The 22,593-nt window shown below is 39.3% G+C and overlaps 1 protein-coding gene across 3 annotated transcripts; it reads right to left on the reverse strand.

The window, feature by feature from the left end:
* Positions 1-3,459: 3,459 nt before the first annotated feature.
* LOC109159677 (potassium transporter 6-like) lies at positions 3,460-8,140 on the reverse strand. 3 transcript variants are annotated; one of them, XM_019307758.1, is made up of 9 exons: positions 8,016-8,140; positions 7,523-7,578; positions 6,915-7,401; positions 6,775-6,828; positions 5,769-6,029; positions 5,577-5,629; positions 5,297-5,420; positions 4,957-5,211; positions 3,460-4,738 (listed from the first exon to the last, which is right to left on the reverse strand). In XM_019307758.1, exons 2-9 carry the CDS (start codon positions 7,559-7,561, stop codon positions 3,708-3,710), a joined length of 2,304 nt encoding a protein of 767 aa, XP_019163303.1. In that variant the 5' UTR covers positions 7,562-7,578; positions 8,016-8,140; the 3' UTR covers positions 3,460-3,707. The 3 variants fall into 3 exon arrangements, with proteins under 3 accessions (XP_019163303.1, XP_019163304.1, XP_019163302.1); XM_019307759.1 differs by lacking the exon at positions 8,016-8,140 and having other exon boundaries at positions 4,957-5,172; positions 7,523-7,982; XM_019307757.1 differs by lacking the exon at positions 8,016-8,140 and having other exon boundaries at positions 7,523-7,982.
* Positions 8,141-22,593: the final 14,453 nt, after the last annotated feature.

Here is a 22,593-nt window from a genome sequence, read left to right on the forward strand (position 1 = left end):
CCTCGTTCTTTCTGGGTATTGAGACCATTCCGTTGTCTGATGGCATGCTTCTGTCTCAACAACGGTACATGAAGGATATTCTAAAACGAGCAGGTATGGTTGATTGCAAGCCCGTGGCTACTCCGGTTTCAACCACGAAGGCCGAGACTGATGCCGTGGTACCATACGCTGATCCCACTCAGTATCGCAGCTTTGCAGGTGCTCTGCAATATCTTACGGTAACTCGGCCTGATCTTTCCTATACAGTCAATCGTTTATGTCAACACATGCACTCTCCCTCTACTGCGGATTGGGCGGCTCTCAAGAGGGTGTTACGATATGTAAATGGGACACTACATCTTGGTCTTAAGATTACGTCTTCTCATTCTCTAGATATTCATGCATATTTTGATTCGGATTGGGCTGACAATCCTGATGATCGCAAATCTACTAGTGGTTTTGCTGTATTTTGGGGGACCAATCTTGTCTCATGGGTTTGTCGAAAACAACGTACTGTGGCTCGTTCATCAACTAAGGCTGAATACAAAGGACTGGCTGATGTCTCTGCAGACGTTACTTGGCTCGTCTCTCTGATGAAGGAAATCGGGTTTGCGACACCTTCTGTGCCCAAACTCTGGTGTGACAATCTGGGAGCTACTTATCTGTGTGCTAATCTGGCGTTTCATGCTCGCACCAAGCACATTGAGATCGACTACCACTTTGTTCGTGATAAAGTCGCGAAGAAGGAATTACAAGTCAATTTTATTTCTACCAAAGATCAGATAGCGGATAATTTTTACTAAGTCTCTTTCGTCTGTACGTTTTAATTTACTCCGTTGCAAGCTCAATGTTTTGGCTGACCAACCTTGTGCTTGAGGGAGAGTATTAGGACTATTAGGACTCTATTATCCATATTAGACTAGGACTATATTATTCGTGTTAAACTAGGATTCTATCTAGCATCTCTATATATTCGCTCCCTGTACTCTCAGACATCATCATGGAATACAACACAATTATATTCTCATCATATTTAATATAAAATGAAAGTATATCTTTATTTAAATATCTAATGAATGGATAAAATTAAAAGAAATAGATAATATGAAACAATATATTAAAATGTTCCATTTTTAATCTATTTCATTACATATTTTAAAATACACAAAAATTAAATCCAAACTGTTGTAAAATCTTATTATTTTAAACTTGAATATATAAATTTATAAAAATGTCTTTTTTTTTTTTTTTTTTTTTCACTTATCATCTTATTTAAATGATAATTTTGTCAAACACCTTAATTTCAATCTATTAACTTAGTACCTTCAACTTTAACTATTAGCTTTTTACCTGTTAACTTATATAAGCTAGGAATATGTGTAAAAGAGGATTAGTTTGATGAGTTCTTGCGATGGCTGCAAAATTTGTCTATGAATCAAAGTTACAAGAAGATTTCAATACAACAAGATTTTGAAGATGGCGCATTGTTGACGTATGCAACCGTAGAGGTTGAGCAATTGCACAAGTCTCTAGGTTCTCACCTGATCCGGACTCTCTCTCTCTCTCTATATATATAGAGAGAGAGAGAGAGGATCAGGTGCATTTGTTGCTTCTCGTCCGGATGTGCGGTGGATTAATGTGCGTGAGGTTTATATTTAATGTGCGTGAAATTTGTACTCAATGTGCCTGATATTTGTACTTAATGTACGTCATGTTAATATGCGTGAGTTTTGTACTTAATGTGTCTAAGTATTGTGTTTAATGTGCGTGAGATTTGTACTTAATGTGCGTGAGAATTACGAGCTCAAAAGGAAGCACTACAGAAACTCACCCACATTAACGCCCAAGCTTCTTGTTACTTCTTCCTTCAATTTGGCCATGGATTCTGGATTATGAGCTACCTTCAGTGCAGTTGAATGTTTATATAAATGACGCACGCACAGTAAAATTTGCACAGCAGCTAAGTGTGAATTTCTATTATATTATTCCCATAATTTTTAACCACCATAGCTCGCCTCCGCATCATCATCATCAGGGAGGGGGCAAATGGCTACTGGGGATGGGGAAGGAGCTGACATAATATTTTCTGCTCCATTTTACACATTCACGCACATTAAGTACAAATCTCAGGCACATTAAACACAACACTCACGCACATTGAGTACAAATCTCACGTACATTAATCCACCGCACATCCACACGAGAAGTATTCACCGCAGGGTAACCTTTCACTATATATATATATATATATATATATATATATATATATATATATATATATATACACGCACGGGAAGTATTCACCGCACGGTAACCTTTCACTATATATATATATATATATATATATGGGTTTTTTTAAAAATTATAATTTGATAAATGCAATTAATTAGTTGATTAATTAGCTAGACGTGCAAGTTTGAAAATCTGCTAAACATCCAAAAAGCTAGTTGAGCAGGCTATTTCGTAGTCCCCCTCGCTTGCGCCGGTGCCGATTCTCTGAAGATACACCACGCTTGAGGTGCTGGGGCACGGCGGAGCCGCCGGAAACCCGTTCACCCATTCATACGCTCCGGTTCCTTTTCCGGAAGATAGTGGGACCCGGACGTTCTTGTTTGGGAAAGGTTTCGTTCCCATTTCTGGATATTCCATCGGAGCGCCACCGTCCCCTTTCCCTGTGCATTCAGGTGATTCCTCCGGCGACAGGCATTTCCCTTGTGGGTATGGGTATGGGAATGGTGGCGTGGCATTTTCGGGAAATACGGGCGGCGACGATGGTGGCACCGCCATCGACGGCGCCGGTGGTGCATATTTGTGGGACCCTTTTGGATTTTGTGGGTCCATGTTCAACTCTCTACCAAATGTATTTCATGTAAAAGAGGGAGAGAAGTTGAACATACAAGAAAGATTTGAAACTTTTTCCTCTGGGGATTGAAAAAGAGACTTTAAGGAATCGCAATACTTGGAAATGGTATTTAGTTAAATACGGAGTAGATAAATAGTCCCTTTAATATGAAGTAAAATTCTATGTATTGGACTAGGGTTCATATTGCACGACTCTGATCCACGATATAATTTGTCTCACACAGGTGGTCCAACTCAAATAGCCCAATAATTAAATGATAAATAATAAGAGATAAAGACAAGGGTAGTGTAATGGAAAAGACAATAAATCACTAGTCGCGGAGACAAAGCTTGTATTAATGAATGAATTGTGTCAAGCTATTACAAGAGATTGGAATGATGTCTTAACAAGACAACTAGACAGGAATTTATACTAATCAACTCCTAACCACCCTGCAAGAAAGAGGGTGGGAGGTTGCAACCTTAACCAGCCGCAGACCAAGCACCAGACCGAGTGTTGGGCTCAGCTGAGGTCGAGCTCGACTCCAAAGCCCTGTAGCTTGTTGGGTCTGATTCCTTCCGGATTGATGTGTATCGAGTCTATTTATGATATAACCATCAAGTTTAACATTTTTTTTTTAATTTTCTCTATTATATAAACAAGAAACATTAAATTTAACTACAGTTACATTGTCAATGGGAAATGACAACCCAAATAAGGTCCTGTAATGCCCAGATTCAAGTCATCTGATCTAATGGCTGTTAGATTTCACCATTCTCTCTTTCTCCTGTTTCTTCTTCTTCTTTTTCTTTTTCTTTTTTTAGTTGTAAAGCCACATGTACATACATAGTTTATGAGTAATTTTGTCAGCCTATGTTACTCAAAATCAAACATTATACACCATTCCTACTTCTAGAGTTGAAGCATGAGGAACACTGACTGCATATGTTGATGGTCTACTGTTCCTTCTCAAGAACTCATATCCAAGATTTATTACCATCCTCTTTGTAAAGCTTGATCCATTCTTTGCTTTCATATATGAATGCCCTAGTATATAAGCTATACCCGACTCCCTTGCTTCCATGAGATCGCGGATCTCTCCCCGTGCAATTGCGTTGATATTTGGAGACTCTGGGACGACGAACCTCACCCGTTTTCTTGGAGACTTTATTTCTCGGACCTCTAATATCCCGGATGATGATGAGGGATCGTCTAATTCGTGACCATCCTCCTGGAAGACTTGAACTCGGTTTGAGTGAGTCGAGGGGGAGCCAACCACCGCCATTTCCTCGTCGTCCTTGGTTGAGTCTCCTGCCCGGATGTATTCGGCTATGCTGCAGATGAGGTCATTCTCGAACTCCAAGTCATCCTTGTGAGCATCTCGGTACCCGTACCTGACAATGCAGCGGTACATTCTGTACTCCCGGGGGCCAACACGCCCCACAAGGAACCGCTCTTCGGGCCTAACATGAGGAACTTGGACATACTTGACACAAAGGAAAACCAGGACCTGGTGGAAGGCTGGAAGGTTGGTGACGAAATGGGAGAATATAGCCGGGATTCCAGAGACCAAGTCGGTGTGTATGAGGCCGATGCCACGAACTCGTACAATCCCCAGGCTAGGACCCACGCTAAGTAGCCAGTCGATGGAGACCTTGTTTTGGACATCAAACTCGTACTTTTTGATGGTTCCGTAGTGCCAAACACACATGATTATCATGAAAAGGAAGGACAGGGCAATGGGCACCCACGCTCCTTCGCAAAATTTAATTAGAGAAGCCGAGAAATAAAAGGCTTCCATTGTACCAAAGACGAGCACGAAGCCTATTGCAAGGACGACACTCCGGTGCCAGCACAGCACAATCACCAATGACATCAAACAAGTCGTTACCAGCATAACAGTTATCACAGCCAAACCTGATGCAATAAAAAAGTACAAGATACCAAACAGCTATCAGCTAACAGCTAATTTGCCAAACAGCTATCAGCTAACAGCTAATTCACTACTAGCTATAACTTTTGGCATGGTGGTAAGCGCTTGATCTTAACAAGTGGTATCAGAGCCAGGTAAAAACGGTGCAGTTAAGGCTGACAGGTGCTGGGGGTGAATATCGAAGCATTAGAAACTAGCTTACCTGATGCATTACCCAGGCGCTTGGTGTCTCGGAAACCAATAGTAACGGCCAAACATAGCAGCATCAGTGTCCAGTTGATCTCTGGAATGTAAATCTGACCGTGTATTCTCGACGATGTGTGCAATATTTTCACTCTCGGAAAGCATCCCAGAGAAGAGCATTGTTTAATAATCGAAAAGGTTCCCGTGATTATAGCTTGGCTTCCCACAACTGCAGCTAGTACAGCAATCACCAAAACAGGCCATCTTAATTTCTCTGAAAGAGAAGTGTTTTACATAAATTTAGTATCCAAAAATTATGTAATATTTTCCCCCACAAAGAACAAGAACCTTGGATGTACCGGGAACTGAAATGTAGAAGCCGATATGATAGTCACTCTCAAAATCATGATGCTTGGTCAGATAAGCAGCTTGCCCCATATATGCAAGGACAAGTGAAGGATAAACCATGAATGTAAAAGCAATCTGGGAAAAAAATAGCATTTCTTGGTAAAATATTATTAAAAAATTAGTATCCCATTCTTTTAAGTAATAAACGTACAAGTGATTATTGTGATTGAAATGCTCGTTATAAACCATTTCTTTAAAAAAAAAAAAAAAAAAAAGATCTGAAATGTGTACCTGTATAGACATTTGAGTGAAGTGCCCGAGATCAGCAAACATCGCCTCCGAACCTGACAGAAGAGCGAGGCAACATATTACCATATTAGGTAATTATGCGATCGTAAAATACTAAAATAGAAACAGCGGCAATGAGCTTTTTCATGTATATAAAATGTAACTATGAAAGAAATGTAGAGAGTATGTACTAACCCGTTATGCATAAGAGAATCCCTCCCAACGACATCCATCCTCCTTTTTGAGTTTTCTTCAGGAATTTGTACATGTAATATGGTGACAGTGCTTGATACACGAAAGGATTCCAATGAAAAATATTATATAAACCAATAGCACTGATACATAGAAGCCATGTTATGACCACAGGAGCGAACAAAAACCCAACCCTGTGAGTGCCATAATGTTGAAGGGAAAACAAGACGATCAGGATGACACAAGCAACGGGAACCTCTATATCTGCAAAATTATCAAATTTAGGGAGGCAGAAAGTACACCTTTTCGTTATAGAAAATAAGATTAACATACAGTTCTCTGAAAATTAACGCCCAACATCACAAGCAAGCAATTATGCATTTTTTGGACTTCTTAGGATCAAGAAGGAAGCCAAGGTCACTCAACTGGGCTATAATGCACATGGGCCAAACCATACTAAAAGACTAAATTCAATCAATCAGCTAATCTAATCCATGACCTTATAAACCCATTTGTTCTCTCTAATTTTTTCAATGTGGACTCTTAACACACAGAAACGCTTTCCAAGAACAATCAGAGGTTGCTATGCACAACAAAGTAATAATGCAATAATTACCAATGGAATTACAACGTCATATGAGACAAAAATGGCCTAATAATGGCAAGTTTCACGGCAACGATTTCATGCAAAAAATTCATCATGCTGACCTAACAATAAAGAGAATTCTTTATTTTAATAGAGATCATAATTCTAATCTTTGCAATCATCTAGCTGTTAGCTAGGAAAAGTTAGAGTAAAGTGAGTCAACTTCCAACTACTTGACAATAGTCAGAGAATTAAATTCAGTACAGTACAAAGACCTCATGCTCATGTAACGTAAATTCATTAAGTAACAGTCATAAATCACTTTGCAGAATAAGAAAATTATCAAGCACTAATCTGTTAATTTAGTGAATAACAAACCAAAAAAAAAAAAAAAAAATCACAAAAGAAACTAGAGAATCTTACATTTGTGGTGCTCTTTAGCCATTGCAAGTTCAATACCAGATACTGCTGAAAAAACTGCAGGAAATTAAGCAGAAATGAATCCATATGCATACTAACAATCACAAAACCGATGAAATCTTGGAGAATAAATCAGTAAATACCCGAGATGGCCGGTGAAAGAATACCATCGCCTATGACCATACACGCTCCAATTAAAGCCAACACAAGGAGAAATCTCTGCAATACTCCATACCTCTCCAGACTAGATTTCAGCCTCCCCCCAAGAGTTGCAGGGGGAGGGTTGATTATGTCCTTCTTAAACGAGGATAATTCCTCATCTGCTAACTGGCAACTGGGCAATGAGTTCACCTTAGCATACCTACAGAGGAGTGAATAAAGAGCAAATGTGCCCCCTTCACCATTATCATCAGCTTTAAGCACAATGAACACATATTTCAGAAGAGGAACCAAAGTCAAAGTCCAGAACACAAATGACAAAACCCCATAGATTTCATCATTGCTTCTTGAATGCTCAATGTCCTCAGCAAAAGTACTCTTGTACACATACAATGGTGATGTGCTTAAATCACCATACACAACACCTAAGCTTTGATATGCCAATATCAAAACTTGCCTCCAAGACTCCCTCTGCAAACCCAAAAATCCAACAATTTCCAAATTTACCAAATTTAATAACAAATACAAATGGAAAAAAAGATCAGCTCACACATTTGAGCCTTTTAACAAACAATAATAATAAAGTTCACACCTTTGCACGATTCTGGCAAAACCCAGACTCTAGATCCATGGCAATACCTCTCACAACTGCAAGAAAACCATTTTCACAGCGAATTCAAGAAATTTCAAATTCAGAAAAAGGGAACTTTCAGGGTAACACCCACTGACGCATGAACGGAGCAGAGAGAATAGAAAATTATATTTGGGAGAATATGATAGTATGCACTGGGATATTAGCATACAAATTGTTGAACAAACTTTTTAAGTAAACAAAATACAAAAACCCAAAGTGCTTGCTGTAAAAACACTCATAAATTTTATACTGCTAGGAGAGTCAGAGCATAAGATCACAAAATTTATTTTCTATGACAGCGAGGGAGACATAATGACTTCCCTTCCCTCTTATTTATTCAATTTTTTATTATATGCGCGTATCGTGAATGTGCATATGCATAAGAACTAACAGAGAAGGCAGGTGGAAGGGTGAGATACAGTGCTTATACTTTAGAGGTGGCTTATCTTACCTTTCCTTTTCAATGGTTTTTGCGATAGTTTATAATGGGTTCTCAGTATTGGTCCAGTGGTCTGCTGATATGCTTATTTTCTACTTCAAATAAGCTTTCATTGTTTTGGAGATTATGCGAAGACTGGAGCTTTGAAGGCTTATATCACAGATCTTTCTCCTTTTATTATTCTCTTTGTCATAAAGACGGGAGTTTCTACAAGATTTGCTTCCATATCTTATTTATTTATTTTCTTCTTCTCTCAAGTTGTTCAAACTCCCAACCCCAAAGGCCCTTCACACCTCAATCCGACGAAATATATAGGAAGATATAAATTAAAGTAACTCAGCAAATTATTATGTGGATCCAGGTCTACATTACAAGGTGAATTTGGGTGTGAAAATACACAATTTACATGCTGAATGTTCACAATTCAAATTGTGAACATTTAGTAGGTAAATTATGTATTTTGGACCGAGTTCATCTTGCAAAGTGAATCCGGGTTCATGGTATAATTGTTGTTCAACAGCTCAGCAGGTAGGGCTAAATGCTGGTGTGCATCAGGGATTTGTCCACTTTAAGCATAATCCGAACACTGTTGTTGTTAATGTTCGAATATTGATTTCTTCTCCCAAATACTGCTTATTGAACCTAAATATTGCTCCCATATTCTTAGGTTCATAGAATAAGAAATTCAGGAAATTCAATATTTGCATTTTAATATATTATAACTAATTAACAAAAAATAGGGAATAATTTTTTGTTAAAGCAATAAAACGAAGCTATATTATTACAAAAGATCTGAAACAAAGTGGAGCGAGTCCCCGTACAAAGTGATAGACTATAAATAAGCCTTAGAAATTAAAGTATGAGCCACCAAATTACAATTAAAATTATAATACAGTTAACAATAGCTTATTGCCACATTTTTAGATAAACAAAGATAAAATACATGTTACATCAAGATATCAGCTTGAAATTAACCTTTTGCAAATTCAACTGATTTACCTTATGTTAAAAATATTGAATTAAGACATCTAATCAAATTGGAATACTATAGAGTCAAACTGGGAATTGAGAAAGTAAAAGATGTACTCGTAATATATTAATGTGTATAAATTTACCTTGATTTATGGAGTATGTTAGGTTCAAAAGTAGGGTTTTTTTTTTTTTTTTTTTTTTTTTTTTTTTTTTTTTTACAAAGTACGGGGTTTAAAATAAAGTAAATATCATTAAATATGGTGAGACTTGTGAGGCATGAGTCTAAGTTAAGATGTATGTTGTCCATTCGGTACATTGAACTTTTTATGTTGCTTCTAATGGATTTGCTTCAATTGCTTCCGTCATCTTGTCGTTTCTTACATTGTGGAAAGGGGTTGGGAGTTTTATTTCTATTTTTTTTTGAAAGCTACTTACGCTAATACATTGTAGTATCTGTTCATTTATACATTATACGTTTTTAATTTATCTACATGTACATAAATAATTAAATGTAAATACGTACATAATATATCAATTGCATATGTATAATTTTTTGACTATGACCTACAATCCAATTTGGACCATAATCCATGATATACCAATTGTGTAATCTAAGTCAAGCTAACCCTAAACTTAGATTTCTTTTATCTTTTAATGAATCTCAAAATCATTTATAAAGAATTTCACACTTATGGTAGTGAGTACAAGGATTATTGTGTAGTAGTTTAATTTTAGAGTTAATATCCAAAATTATCCTCGACTATAGTGGTTTTTCTCAATTTCGTCCTAAACGACTTTGGTGACCTAATATAGTCCCAGACTTTTGTGTTTCGCTCAATTTAGTCTTCCGTTTGTTATTCCGTCAAATTGGTGTTAAATAAATGGACAATTCAATAATATCAATATTGATATCTCTTTATTTTCAACCTGCGAAGTGAGAAATCTCTCTTTCTTACACGAATTACACCCAGAGTTACTCTCAGACCTACGAATCAAATTTTATATTCGCAGCTTTAGAAGTGATTCTGGGAGTAATTCGTAAAAAAAGAGGGATTTCGCACTTCACATGTCTATGAATAAAGAGATGCCAATATTAAAATTACTGAATTGTCTATTTATTTAACAACAAATGGACGGAATAACAAATGGGGGACTAAATTGAGCAAAAATACAAAAGTCTGGGACGAAATTGAGTAAAAACACAAAACTCTGGGACTACATTAAGTCACCAAAGTCGTTTAGGGCAAAATTGAGAAAAACCACTATAGTCGAAGACGATTTTGGGTATTAACTCTTTAATTTTATTAGTTGTATAACTTGTATTAGTTTTACTTTCTAAAGTTTTTAACGCAACAATATAAATATATTTATTTTTGAACGCAATAGGGTTGATCAATTTATGATAAATAATGAATAAAAATAGTTTGTTTGTTTTTTTATCCAATGGTGATAATTTTTGGTTTATAACATTATATAACTTTATCTATAAAGTTTATAATGTAGTGTAATCATAAAATGTTTTTTTTTTTTTTAAATTTATGATTTTTTATGAGGTAATATCTTTTTTCATTTCTCAATTTGTTTCAACCCAAAGAATTAATGCCCCAGGTTCTCCACCACTGGGTTCGATCCTGTGACCAAAAAGTCCACTATAATTACTATGATGGTGTTTGATAAATGACTGTTAGCTGATTATGTTAGTGGGCTTGGCTAGTTGATAGCATTAACTGATTGTAGAAACGTGTTTGGTAAATCAGTTGTTAGTTGTTAGTTGTTACCTGATTACATACAAAATAACTTTCTCAAAAAGTTAATAAAAAAACTACTTTGATCAACTTTTTTAAATTTTAGCATTTTGGAGAAGTTAATAATTCAAACACTCATATTGATTGTTTAGTCAAGTCAAATAAATCAAAATAGCTGTTTTTTTTTTACCCTTTCATATATGAGTGCAACTCGAGTGCCATTAGACCACAAAGTCTTGACAAAAAATTAACTATTAAACTAACTATTTTACTAAACAAAACCTATGTTTATTTTAAATATTTCATTATTGGATTCAAATTTTCCAATAATTATAAAGAAATGTTTGGTTAACCTTGAACCGTACTATCATATTCAAATTCAATTATTTATTATTATTTTTTTTTTGTCTTGGAATTAGATTCGAATCATGAAGAAATGAAAAGAAGCATTCCTTTATAAATTTTTAATTTTGTTTCTTTTGGAATGGTAAATGAGGAAAGATCTGTTTAATTTTTTAAAATGCGTCTGTGTCTATAATATATATATATATATATATATATATATATATATATATATATATATATATATATTACATTTGAAAAGTATAAAAAGATCTTTCCTCATTTTCTATTCCAAGAAACAAACTTCCTAAAGATATGACTCTCATGATGTGATGTTAAACTATTTTCAGTTTTTCGATATTTTGGTATTAAACTACTTTTTATTTTGATTATTTGATTTTTTTTTTAAATGTAACTGACTCTATTATATTGTAATATATCTGCTCCAATCTACTGAAGCACAAATAACATGTTTGGTTCATGGAATGAATTTTGAGTTATTAGGAATGTTATTCCATGAGGAATAGAATAGGGAGTTTTTTCCCCTCGACTATCGCTTATTCTCAAATTTGCATTTCGACTTGTAATTGCACCCAATGTGATCCCTTGACTTTTAAAAACTCCCCCAAATTGGTCCTTCGTTAGAAATTCCATCTATTGAGTGTTAAAATGAAGGGCATTTTCGTCCATTCACCTATTATATGCCTAATATACTCTGAAAAATAGTCGAGGGACCATTTTGGGAATAATCGAGGGATCATTTTGAGAAAAACCCATTTATTTATTTCCATTTTTAACACTATCAAATAAAATTTCTATACATTTTTTTTTCTTACAAATATAAATAGTTAAAATCCACAATCAAATCTCAAAATTTTAAACGTTCTCTACAAATATTTTCCTTTTGTCTAAACGTACAAATTTTTCCCCTAAATACTCATATATATATATATATATATATATATATATATATATATATATATATATATATATATATATATATATATATAAATCATATAATCATATTAAAATTTCAAAAGACAATCAATCACTATGTATTACATTAAATATTGTTTTTATAGTTAAAATAAAATTATTATTTTTTACGTACTTTGGTAAACAAGTTTAAATTTCAAATTTAAGTTTATTAACATTCATATATAAAATACAAACAAACTTCAAAATGACAAGAACTTGTAATATTGGTAAATGATGAGACTTTAGGTTTAAAATTGTTTGTTTTGTGCTAATTATTTTTGCATTTGGTTTATTTTACTTGTCCTTTTAAGACATAAAATTGATAGTCATAGTTCTATACTCTCTTTAGCATGCTGTACTTCTTGGTAGATAGGCTTTTGGAAATGGTAGCTATGGTTTGTACTAACTTTGGAATGAAACTGTTGGTTTTTGGGTTTTCGGGCCCAGGGAGGTCCAACACAACCTTGGTCGGTGGATTCACCTTTCACATGCGGCTTATAGGAAAATAAGTAGAAAATATAACTCGATGCTTTTGTACGTGGAAACCGAAAGGAAAACCACGGGCCTTTTTGGGCGGTGCCAAGCCTAAAGACTTTCACTATTTTTGTAGGTATTTGTACATGTATTTGTATAGAGTGTATGATGTAAGAATGTGGTTGGCTCTCTTTCTTTCATGTATTGGAACTTCTCTTCTAGTAAAAATGGAGTCTTCTTGAGTGAGAGTGGAAGAGTGGCGTAGGAAGAGTGATGGGGTCTTCCATTGTGCTCAAGAATGGAATCTTCTTCATGTGGTCTTCTTGCTTGAATGAATGGAGAGTGATTGTGGGAGAGTGCCCCCATGTGTGTGGATGAGTGAATGGATCCCCTTTCTTCTTGTCTTCTCCTCCTTTTATAGCTAGCCCATCCCCAAAAGTGTCCGTTGGACATTTAGTAGGGTAGTGATGGGTGATAATTAGGGTAGTAAGTAAGGGTTTAAGTGGGGGGTTATGGATAATAATAATAATAATTAGATATTTGACTAGTGGTAATGAGTGGGGTAATAATAGGGTAGTAAATGGGCTAACGGCTAGTTTTAGGCCGACCCTACACCCGTGCCGATTCCACACTCGCCGCCGACTCCTGGACCGAGCCGACTCCTTGGTTTGACCCGTATCTCTTTTGGGCTTGCTCCATTTTCTTCTTGGGCTTCCCTTCTTTGTCTGGGCCTTATCTCTTTTCTTCTTGGGCCCCGAGCCCACGGGGTTCACACCCCATCAACTAGTCCCTCACTTTTCTATGTCTCGTGCTTAGCAGGGCATGGAAAAGTATATTGTCTTGCCTCAAAATTTCCTTTATTAGCCCCCTCGATTTTTGCCAACTCTTTATTCAACATTCTACACGACTCCATCCTCATGACTTCTCTTTGTTTGCCGTATGACCGACTGCTTCAGTGGATGTGACCCTCCGGCTTCGAGCCCCTTCTATCTTTAGCCGTCGAAGTGAATCTTCGACTGTAACTTTTTCTTTCTCTAATAAACTTTTTAAGGGTTCGGACTCCTGATTCCTTCTTTATTCGCCGAGTCCCTCAGTCGAGGCGACTCTTCGGTGGTAGCTTCTTTTTCTTCTAAGAAATGTCTAAGGGACAGTGCCTCGACTTCTTTTCCCTTTTCTCTAGAAACGTCTAAGGGTCGGAACCCTTGTTTCTTTTCTCTTTTCTCTAGAAACGTCTAAGGGTCGGAACCCTTGTTTCTTTTCTCTTTTCTCTAGAAACGTCTAAGGGTCGGAACCCTTGTTTCTTTTCTCTTTTCTCTAGAAACGTCTAAGGGTCGGAACCCTTGTTTCTTTTCTCTTCTCGCCGAGTCCCTCAGTCGAGGCGACTCCTTAGGCTTTTTCCTTTTCTCAGAAACGGTTTGGGGTCAGTGCCCCGTTGTTTCTATATATACTCGCCGAGTCCCTCAGTCGAGGCGACTCCTTTTGGCTTTTTCACGGAAACGACTAAGGGTCTGGGCCCTTGTTTCCTAACTCTTTCTCGCCGAGTCCCTCGGTCGAGGTGACCCATTAGGCTTTTTCTATCTCAGAAACAGTTTAGGGTCAGTGCCCCGTCGTTTCTCTCAATACTCGCCGAGTCCCTCAGTCGAGGCGACTCCTGTAGGCTTTTTCTCGGAAACGTCTAAGGGTCTGGGCCCTTGTTTCCTATCTTTTCTTGCCGAGTCCCTCGGTCGAGGTGACCCATTAGGCTTTTTCTATCTCAGAAACAGTTTAGGGTCAGTGCCCCGTCGTTTCTCTCAATACTCGCCGAGTCCCTCAGTCGAGGCGACCCCTGTAGGCTTTTTCTCGGAAACGTCTAAGGATCAGTGCCCTTGTTTCCTATCTTTTCTTGCCGAGTCCCTCAGTCGAGGTGACTCTTTTGGCTTTTCCTAAGGGTCCTAGCCCTTGTTTCTTTTCTTTTTCTCTCGCCGAGTCCCTGCTCGAGGCGAGTCCTGGCTATGATTATTCTTTTCCAAGTAGACTTTTTTGGACTCTTGGTTCTTTTACTAACTCGAGTGACTCCCGGGTGTAGCTTTACTTCTTCTTCCTTTGTATAGCCCCTTGTAGATGAGGATTTCATGAGCAATATTTTGGAATGTATACTCATTTTCTGCCACTAGATTTCCATGCCGAGTCGTGCCCACGTATTGCATGCCACATACGTAATCCTTCGATTTTTATTATTTTCACCGGCTTTGGAGAGATCATCGATACTTTCTGTGTGTTTGTAATTTCCCCCCTTCATCATCTCCTTTCTGCATAACTAGATGGGGCGGACAGTCCAATGTCCGACACAGAGTGGTCGGCCCAGCGCGAATGAGCGAACTACTTGGTCAGACTCTTGGAGTCGGCCTTGAAGCTGAGTGGGCGGACAATCCAATGCCCGACACGGAGTGGTCGGCCCAGCGCGAATGGGCGGACTACTTGGTCAGACTCTTGGAGTCGGCCTTGAAGCTGATTGGGCGGACAATCTAATGCCCGACACGGAGTGGTCGGCCCAGCACGAATGGGCGGACTACTTGGTCAGACTCTTGGAGTCGGCCTTGAAGCTGATTGGGCGGACAATCCAATGCCCGACACGAAGTGATCGGCCCAGCGCGAATGGGCGGACTACTTGGTCAGACTCTTGGAGTCGGCCTTGAAGCTGATTGGGCGGACAATCCAATGTCCGACTCGGAGTGGTCGGCCCAGCGCGAATGAGCGAACTACTTGGTCAGACTCTTGGAGTCGGCCTTGAAGCTGAGTGGGCGGACAATCCAATGCCCGACACGGAGTGGTCGGCCCAGCGCGAATGGGCGGACTACTTGGTCAGACTCTTGGAGTCGGCCTTGAAGCTGATTGGGCGGACAATCCAATGCCCGACACGGAGTGGTCGGCCCAGCGCGAATGGGCGGACTACTTGGTCAGACTCTTGGAGTCGGCCTTGAAGCTGATTGGGCGGACAATCCAATGCCCGACACGAAGTGATCGGCCCAGCGCGAATGGGCGGACCTACTTGGTCAGACTATAGGAGTCGGCCTTGAAGCTGATTGGGCGGACAATCCAATGTCCGACTCGGAGTGGTCGGCCCAGCGCGAATGGGCGGACCTACTCGGTCAGACTCTAGGAGTCGGCCTTGAAGCTGATTGGGCGGACAATCCAATGTCCGACTCGGAGTGGTCGGCCCAGCGCGAATGGGCGGACCTACTCGGTCAGACTCTAGGAGTCGGCCTCACAAGTGCACATGCTTTCCCCACAAGACATTGCTACGTACACCTTCATGTCTCGCATTTCCATTATGCTTCTGCTTCCCTTCTTAATTTTTATACCGGCATCTTCACCCTTTAAATGTGTAAATTGGATAAGGAAGTAACCTCCAAGAATTTCAAAAACGATCCTCTGCATAAGCTATTTCTTTTTGTGCTTAGAGTCAGCCACTAGTATCACCGTTGAAAGGTGCATGTCGGTGAAAAGTCATTCCATGTGTAAGGTATGCCTCTAAAAATAGAAGAGTTGTGCTGCCCAAAATCTTTGTATGCCTTTACCATTGATGGCCATGTACGCTCAATTCCCCTATTCCATTTCATGCTTTATTAATTCTTCTTGCTTTGAGGCCCCCCTAATGCATGTATCCTCCCCATATTTGCTTGATATCCGAGATTTTTATGCCCTTTTAATTTTCCCCAAAATGCTGCGTACGTTGCTCGTATATGTACAGTCTTCCACAATTTTCTCCTTCCTCCAATTGCCTCCGTGTGCGAAATTGACGCAAGAATTGGAAATTCCCACATATGAATGCGCATAAAAAATGGGTAATTTAGATCTGCCTACTGGATGCTAGTGCAAAGAGGGCACCTTCCATAATCTTTCATCGATTACCGTGAAAGTCCCATATTCTTCATATTTGAACATCTAAACCTTCTTCCGTAATTCCCAGTTGCTGGTTCGCTCTGCTCATCCCCAATTCCAGAACACGATGGTGGTAAGATTTCGAGCCTGACTCCTCTTAAAAAAAAATTGCCAATCGAGATCTTTGTATAGAGACGATGTTTTAGTGTCCAATCCTTTGCTATTACCATTCTTGATCGATTTGAAGGAGCGCCCATTGGATCGATCCCATTTTCCGAAATGTTATTGGCACGACCAACGAGTTCCTTATCCTCCAAGCGCGCATAAGAAGCAATTTTCTGATGTGAAAATGTTCGACTCCGATCTCGCGACTGACTGCATGATAGCCGACTTGACGACTTCGTTGGGTTTTGCTGCTTGCTTACTATATAGACATACACTTTGGTCTCCATATTTCCATCATGCCTCCGCTCCAAATTTTCCTGCAAAGCTCCGAGAATCGCCGGAGGTGGACTCACGGCGAAGGTGCCGGGCTTGTGGGCGTGTTCGTCGGCGACTAGTAAAGCTTATTTTGCCGGAGTCGGAGTCATTCTTTCATCTTTCATCGTCGCCTCTGAGTTCGAGTGTTGGAGTCGGTTATCTCGCCATGCACTATCCATCCGACCACGTATTTCGCTACCGAGAGCCTCTCTCACAACTTATCTTTGTCTCGTAGGGATCTCATGCGGTTCACCAACATTATGTCATTTCTCTTCTGCATATATTTTTAGCTGACTGCTTTTTCTTTCTTAATTCTCACATATTTATCTGTACCAGATGCTCAAGATAATGGCGATTTTCATGACACTGGCTGGTTGATTGCTGAGTTTGGAGTTTAGGCGCTATCGACGCCGACTCCCTTTAACACTAATTTCTGTCAGGCGCCCCACATCTTCATGCAAAAGTTGATATTTGATTCCCACAGATTTGCCTGATCAAACTGGGTGTCGCGTCCTCCATTTTGCAGAGAGAAAGAGAACCGGGAGAGGGGTCGGAGTCGGTGTCGAACGGTTTGTTTAGCTTACTTGTTCTTTTTTGGAGAATGGCGTCACATATTGCAATGGGAAACAAATATCTTCCATGTGTCTTTTTTAACCAAAAATGGCAAATTGAGAACCTTGAGGAACTCCCGAATGAATCTTCATTATTTTCCCCCTTCGTTTAAGCAAACATAACATAATCATGGACAGCAGGGTCCACGATTTTTGATACCGGGTCCTGGAGCTTGTTGCTGCCTTCGTCATTCTGCGATTCGACCCGTAAGTGGCGGCAACTCCTCTCGCCAATCGTGAATGACTCCGCCGAACAATCGCAGGGGCTATGCCCGGAGCCACGTTGGATCTCTTCTAGGGTGAGAGCAGTCGGCAAGTGCATCAAAGGCGTCCGGGAGAGTATCACACTGGCAGCGAAATATTTAACTGTCAGAATAGCCTTGTCCGAGTCCGACTCCATAGTCGATCTCTCTATTGCATTCAGACTGCCTCGTCTGGTAGTTTCCCAGTCCCTTGATCGCAAAAGGATAGATTTGCACTCGGCGATCCCTCAGGTTGGAACATCTTCCTTCATGCTCACTCGACAAACTGTCGACCGTTTCCGGGAGTGGATTTGCCGACTGATCGCTATTCTCGGCTGCCACCTTTTTTTTTTTTTTTTTTTTTTTTTTTTTTTTTTTTTTTTTTGTAGCATCTACATTAATCTTCATGAACCCGAGGGAGGCTTCTATTAAGGCACCATTCGAGCTCTCCATGCTACCCATCCCAAGCACACGTATATCCCCGAGAGTCGCCGGAGCTAGGAACCAAGTAGAATAGCGCCATCCACACAATGCACCGGTAGCCTCCTCTGCCGACTGCACAACCGGGATGAGCCAGCTTCATCTCCAATTATAGGTTTTGTATTTCATTATCTGGAAGATGAGGCTGTGTTCGCGGAGTGTGGGTAATCATTGAATGAGAGCCACATAATTTTAGGCGGGTCGAAAGTCGGTTGATCAGTGCTTCTCTCCTCGCCACCCGCCGACGGGACACCTTCCGGAGCCTGCGAGATGGAATTTCCTTGAGACCAACGGCTGACTCACTCAAGCTCTCGGCTTGATCGAGCCTCCCGCGCTTCGCAGTTAATCAGACTAAAGCTATTCTGGAACATTTTGGAGAACCAGTCGGTCGGAAGGTCCATCAGTCGCCGCGCCTCATCTCGTCACCGCGTCACGATTTCTGGAAGTTCATTTATTTGGTGCCACCTGAGCAAACGGCATCACGTGCCATTTGATTGCGCCCAGACTGCTTTGAGATTGTAAATCTTTAATTCCCCTTGCTTTTTCTCAAATTTTCCTTTTTCACTATTTTTTTTTTTTTTACTTCACCGTACGTGGCTTCTCAATAAGACATGCATTCTAATATACTTAATTGCTACGTGCAGGAGATATGCAATTTATATGCGTCGAGTCCCATCTGTCCTGTATCGGAGGCAGACTATAACCCGTTTTGTAATTGATTTGCGTCTAGTCGGCGGGCTCAATTTTCTTGCTGTGATGGTATTAGAATGCGTATACTGAAGAGTCCATTTTACAAGCCTCTTTTAACAACATACTGCTTGTCTGGCTCAAAATAAACAACTCTTCTCGCATAATCAAGAGTAACATTGGAGAAAAAATAATTGCGACCACGGTGTCTACCGTTAAGGTCGTGTTGGAGGAACCGTTTGTTCAGCGTCCCGAATTCTTGATTCCCCCGGCCGAGTCCCTCGGTGTGATGGACCGACCCTTTTTGCCAACAACTTTAATTTAAATACTCCATAAAATTTATATAATAATGGTTACCTTTTGTTGACCTCAACGTGTAGTATTATTTACTTGACTTTCCTCTAGTTCTCTTCTTGGTCCACGGCTCTCCGTGAACCTTCTCAGTCTTCCGTCCGTAGTGACCGGACGCTCTCCGAAATTGCTCAGATAAAGAGGCAAACGTGACCTTTCGTCACGATCCCCACAGACGGCGCCAGTGTTGGTTTTTGGGTTTTCGGGCCCAGGGAGGTCCAACACAACCTTGGTCGGTGGATTCACCTTTCACATGCGGCTTATAGGAAAATAAGTAGAAAATATAACTCGATGCTTTTGTACGTGGAAACCGAAAGGAAAACCACGGGCCTTTTTGGGCGGTGCCAAGCCTAAAGACTTTCACTATTTTTGTAGGTATTTGTACATGTATTTGTATAGAGTGTATGATGTAAGAATGTGGTTGGCTCTCTTTCTTTCATGTATTGGAACTTCTCTTCTAGTAAAAATGGAGTCTTCTTGAGTGAGAGTGGAAGAGTGGCGTAGGAAGAGTGATGGGGTCTTCCATTGTGCTCAAGAATGGAATCTTCTTCATGTGGTCTTCTTGCTTGAATGAATGGAGAGTGATTGTGGGAGAGTGCCCCCATGTGTGTGGATGAGTGAATGGATCCCCTTTCTTCTTGTCTTCTCCTCCTTTTATAGCTAGCCCATCCCCAAAAGTGTCCGTTGGACATTTAGTAGGGTAGTGATGGGTGATAATTAGGGTAGTAAGTAAGGGTTTAAGTGGGGGGTTATGGATAATAATAATAATAATTAGATATTTGACTAGTGGTAATGAGTGGGGTAATAATAGGGTAGTAAATGGGCTAACGGCTAGTTTTAGGCCGACCCTACACCCGTGCCGATTCCACACTCGCCGCCGACTCCTGGACCGAGCCGACTCCTTGGTTTGACCCGTATCTCTTTTGGGCTTGCTCCATTTTCTTCTTGGGCTTCCCTTCTTTGTCTGGGCCTTATCTCTTTTCTTCTTGGGCCCCGAGCCCACGGGGTTCACACCCCATCAGAAACTAATGGCCTTACAGGCTAAGTTAAGCCAACTTTCCAAAAATATTTTCTAAGATTTTGTCATTGACCGAGAAGTGACGCGTACTTCTCAGTTCGAAGAAGTGCCAGAGCATAGCGATTGATTGTAAAAATAATAATTTTATTTTCAAAATGCATAGTGACCGAGAAGTGAAGAGTACATTTTGGGTGTCTAAACTGATAAAAATAGTAATGTTATTTTCAATGGTAAAAATAATATTTAATATGATACATAGTGATTGATTGTCTATTGAAGTTTTAGTGTGTGTGTGAACATAAAAAGTATATGAGTATTATATTTTTGAAATTTACATAACTTATTGTAAAACTTGATAGGATTAGAGGAAAAATTTGTATGTTTAGACAGAAGGAACAAATTTGTATAGAAAGTTTAAAATTTTGAGGTTTGATTGTGGATTTTAACTATTTATATTTGTAAAAAAAAAAGTATAGAAACTCTAATTTGATAGTCTTACAAAAATGGAAATAAACAAAAATGAAATAAATAAATGAGTTTTTCTCAAAATGATCCCTCGACTATTCTCAAAATGGTCCCTTGACTATTTTTCAGAGTATATTTGGCATATAATGGGTAAAAGGACGAAAATGCCCTTCATTTTAACACTCAATAGACGGAATTTCTAACGGATGAACAATTTGGGGGAGTTTTTAAAAGTCAAGGGACCATATTGGGTGCAATTAAAAGTCAAAATGCAAAATTGAGAATGAGTAATAGTCGAGGGACCATTTTGGGAAAAAACTCTAGAATAGGAATTGTATTATATTGTTTGATTCGCGAAAGGAATAGACTTTAGGAATTATATTATAGTGTTTGGTTGATTTAAGGAATAGAAATGAAATATGTTTTAAAAGACATAAATATCCTTACAAAAATATGTGATGGTGGCGATGGTGGCGGTGGTGGCAGTGGTAGCGGCGGTGGTGGTGGTGGTGACGGCGGCGGTAGTAGTGATGGTGGTGGTGGCGGTCGTGGTGCTGGTGGTGGCGGCGGTAGTGGTGGCGGTAGTGACGGTGGCGCTGCTAGGGTGGTGGTGTTGGTAGCGATGGCGGTGGTGGGGTGGTGGTGGTGGCGCGGGTGGTGGGTGGTGGCGGTGGCGGTGGCGACGACGGTGGCGATGGTGGTGGTGGTGACGGTGGTGAAATATGAAATAAATTTAATTGGGGGTAAAAATTAGGAAATAGAAACTTTAGGCTATTTCTGATAACTCATGAATAGCATAATACCGGCGGGGGGGGGGGGGGGGGGGGGGGGGGGGGGGGGGGGGGCTAGGAATCTCTATTCCCCTTGCAAGGGGAATAGGTCATTCCCGGGAACATTGTTCCTGGGAGTACAAGTGGTTACCAAACAGAGGAATATGCCTATTACTAGGAATGCTATTCAATTTCAGGCCTATTTCGTGAACCAAACAGCCCAAAAAAGTGAGGCTCAAACCCATGACATTTCACTTAGAAGAGTTACTTCATGCCAATAGACCACACGATCATTGACGATTATTTAATATTTCAATTATTCAATAGTATTAACTTTCGATTTTGGTCGGTGACCAATATATATATATATATATATATATATATATATATATATATATATATATATATATATATATATAAAAGCACATGTGACAAATCTAAACCATTGATCTAGTATATCAAATGGGTGAAAATAAACAAAACTTTGTAATATTTATGAAAATGACCTCGCTCATTTTAAAATTTTTTAATATTTATGAATGACCCTGCTCATTTTTTACTTGATTTCTCATCCATCAGATATTGCAGATTAATGGTTTGATTTTGTTAACAAATTCTCACATGAGAAGTGGTTTTCATATGGCAAATTATGTTGTGGAACCGTGCCCATCTTGTAGTGTGGACACGGTTCCAAAATTGTTCATAATTTTGAATAGAGAAAATTTTAATTTTGGTCCACTGACTATTGGAGTTGTGTTAATTGTAAGACTTGACTTTCAAAAATGTTAATACAGTACCTTGACTATGCAATTTCTATCAATTTTGGTCACGCCGGCCAAATCTCACCGAAAAAATTTAATAGGTCAAATAATAATGGACTTCCATTTGGAAGGTTGTGAGTTCAAGCCCAGTAGTATTCCAAAAAAAAAAAAAAAAAAAAAAAAAATAAAAAAAAAAAAAAATATATATATATATATATATATATATATATATATATATATAAAAGCCCATAAAAATTACCTGTCTGCCATTCATTCTGTAAAAAGCCCATAAAAAGTAATTTAATGTTTTGACCCTAGCCCAATACAAAACACAAAATAGCATAGCCCTAACC

This window comes from Ipomoea nil, unplaced genomic scaffold, assembly GCF_001879475.1.
Source record: "Ipomoea nil cultivar Tokyo-kokei standard unplaced genomic scaffold, Asagao_1.1 scaffold2845, whole genome shotgun sequence".
In the NCBI taxonomy this organism is placed as follows: domain Eukaryota; kingdom Viridiplantae; phylum Streptophyta; class Magnoliopsida; order Solanales; family Convolvulaceae; genus Ipomoea; species Ipomoea nil.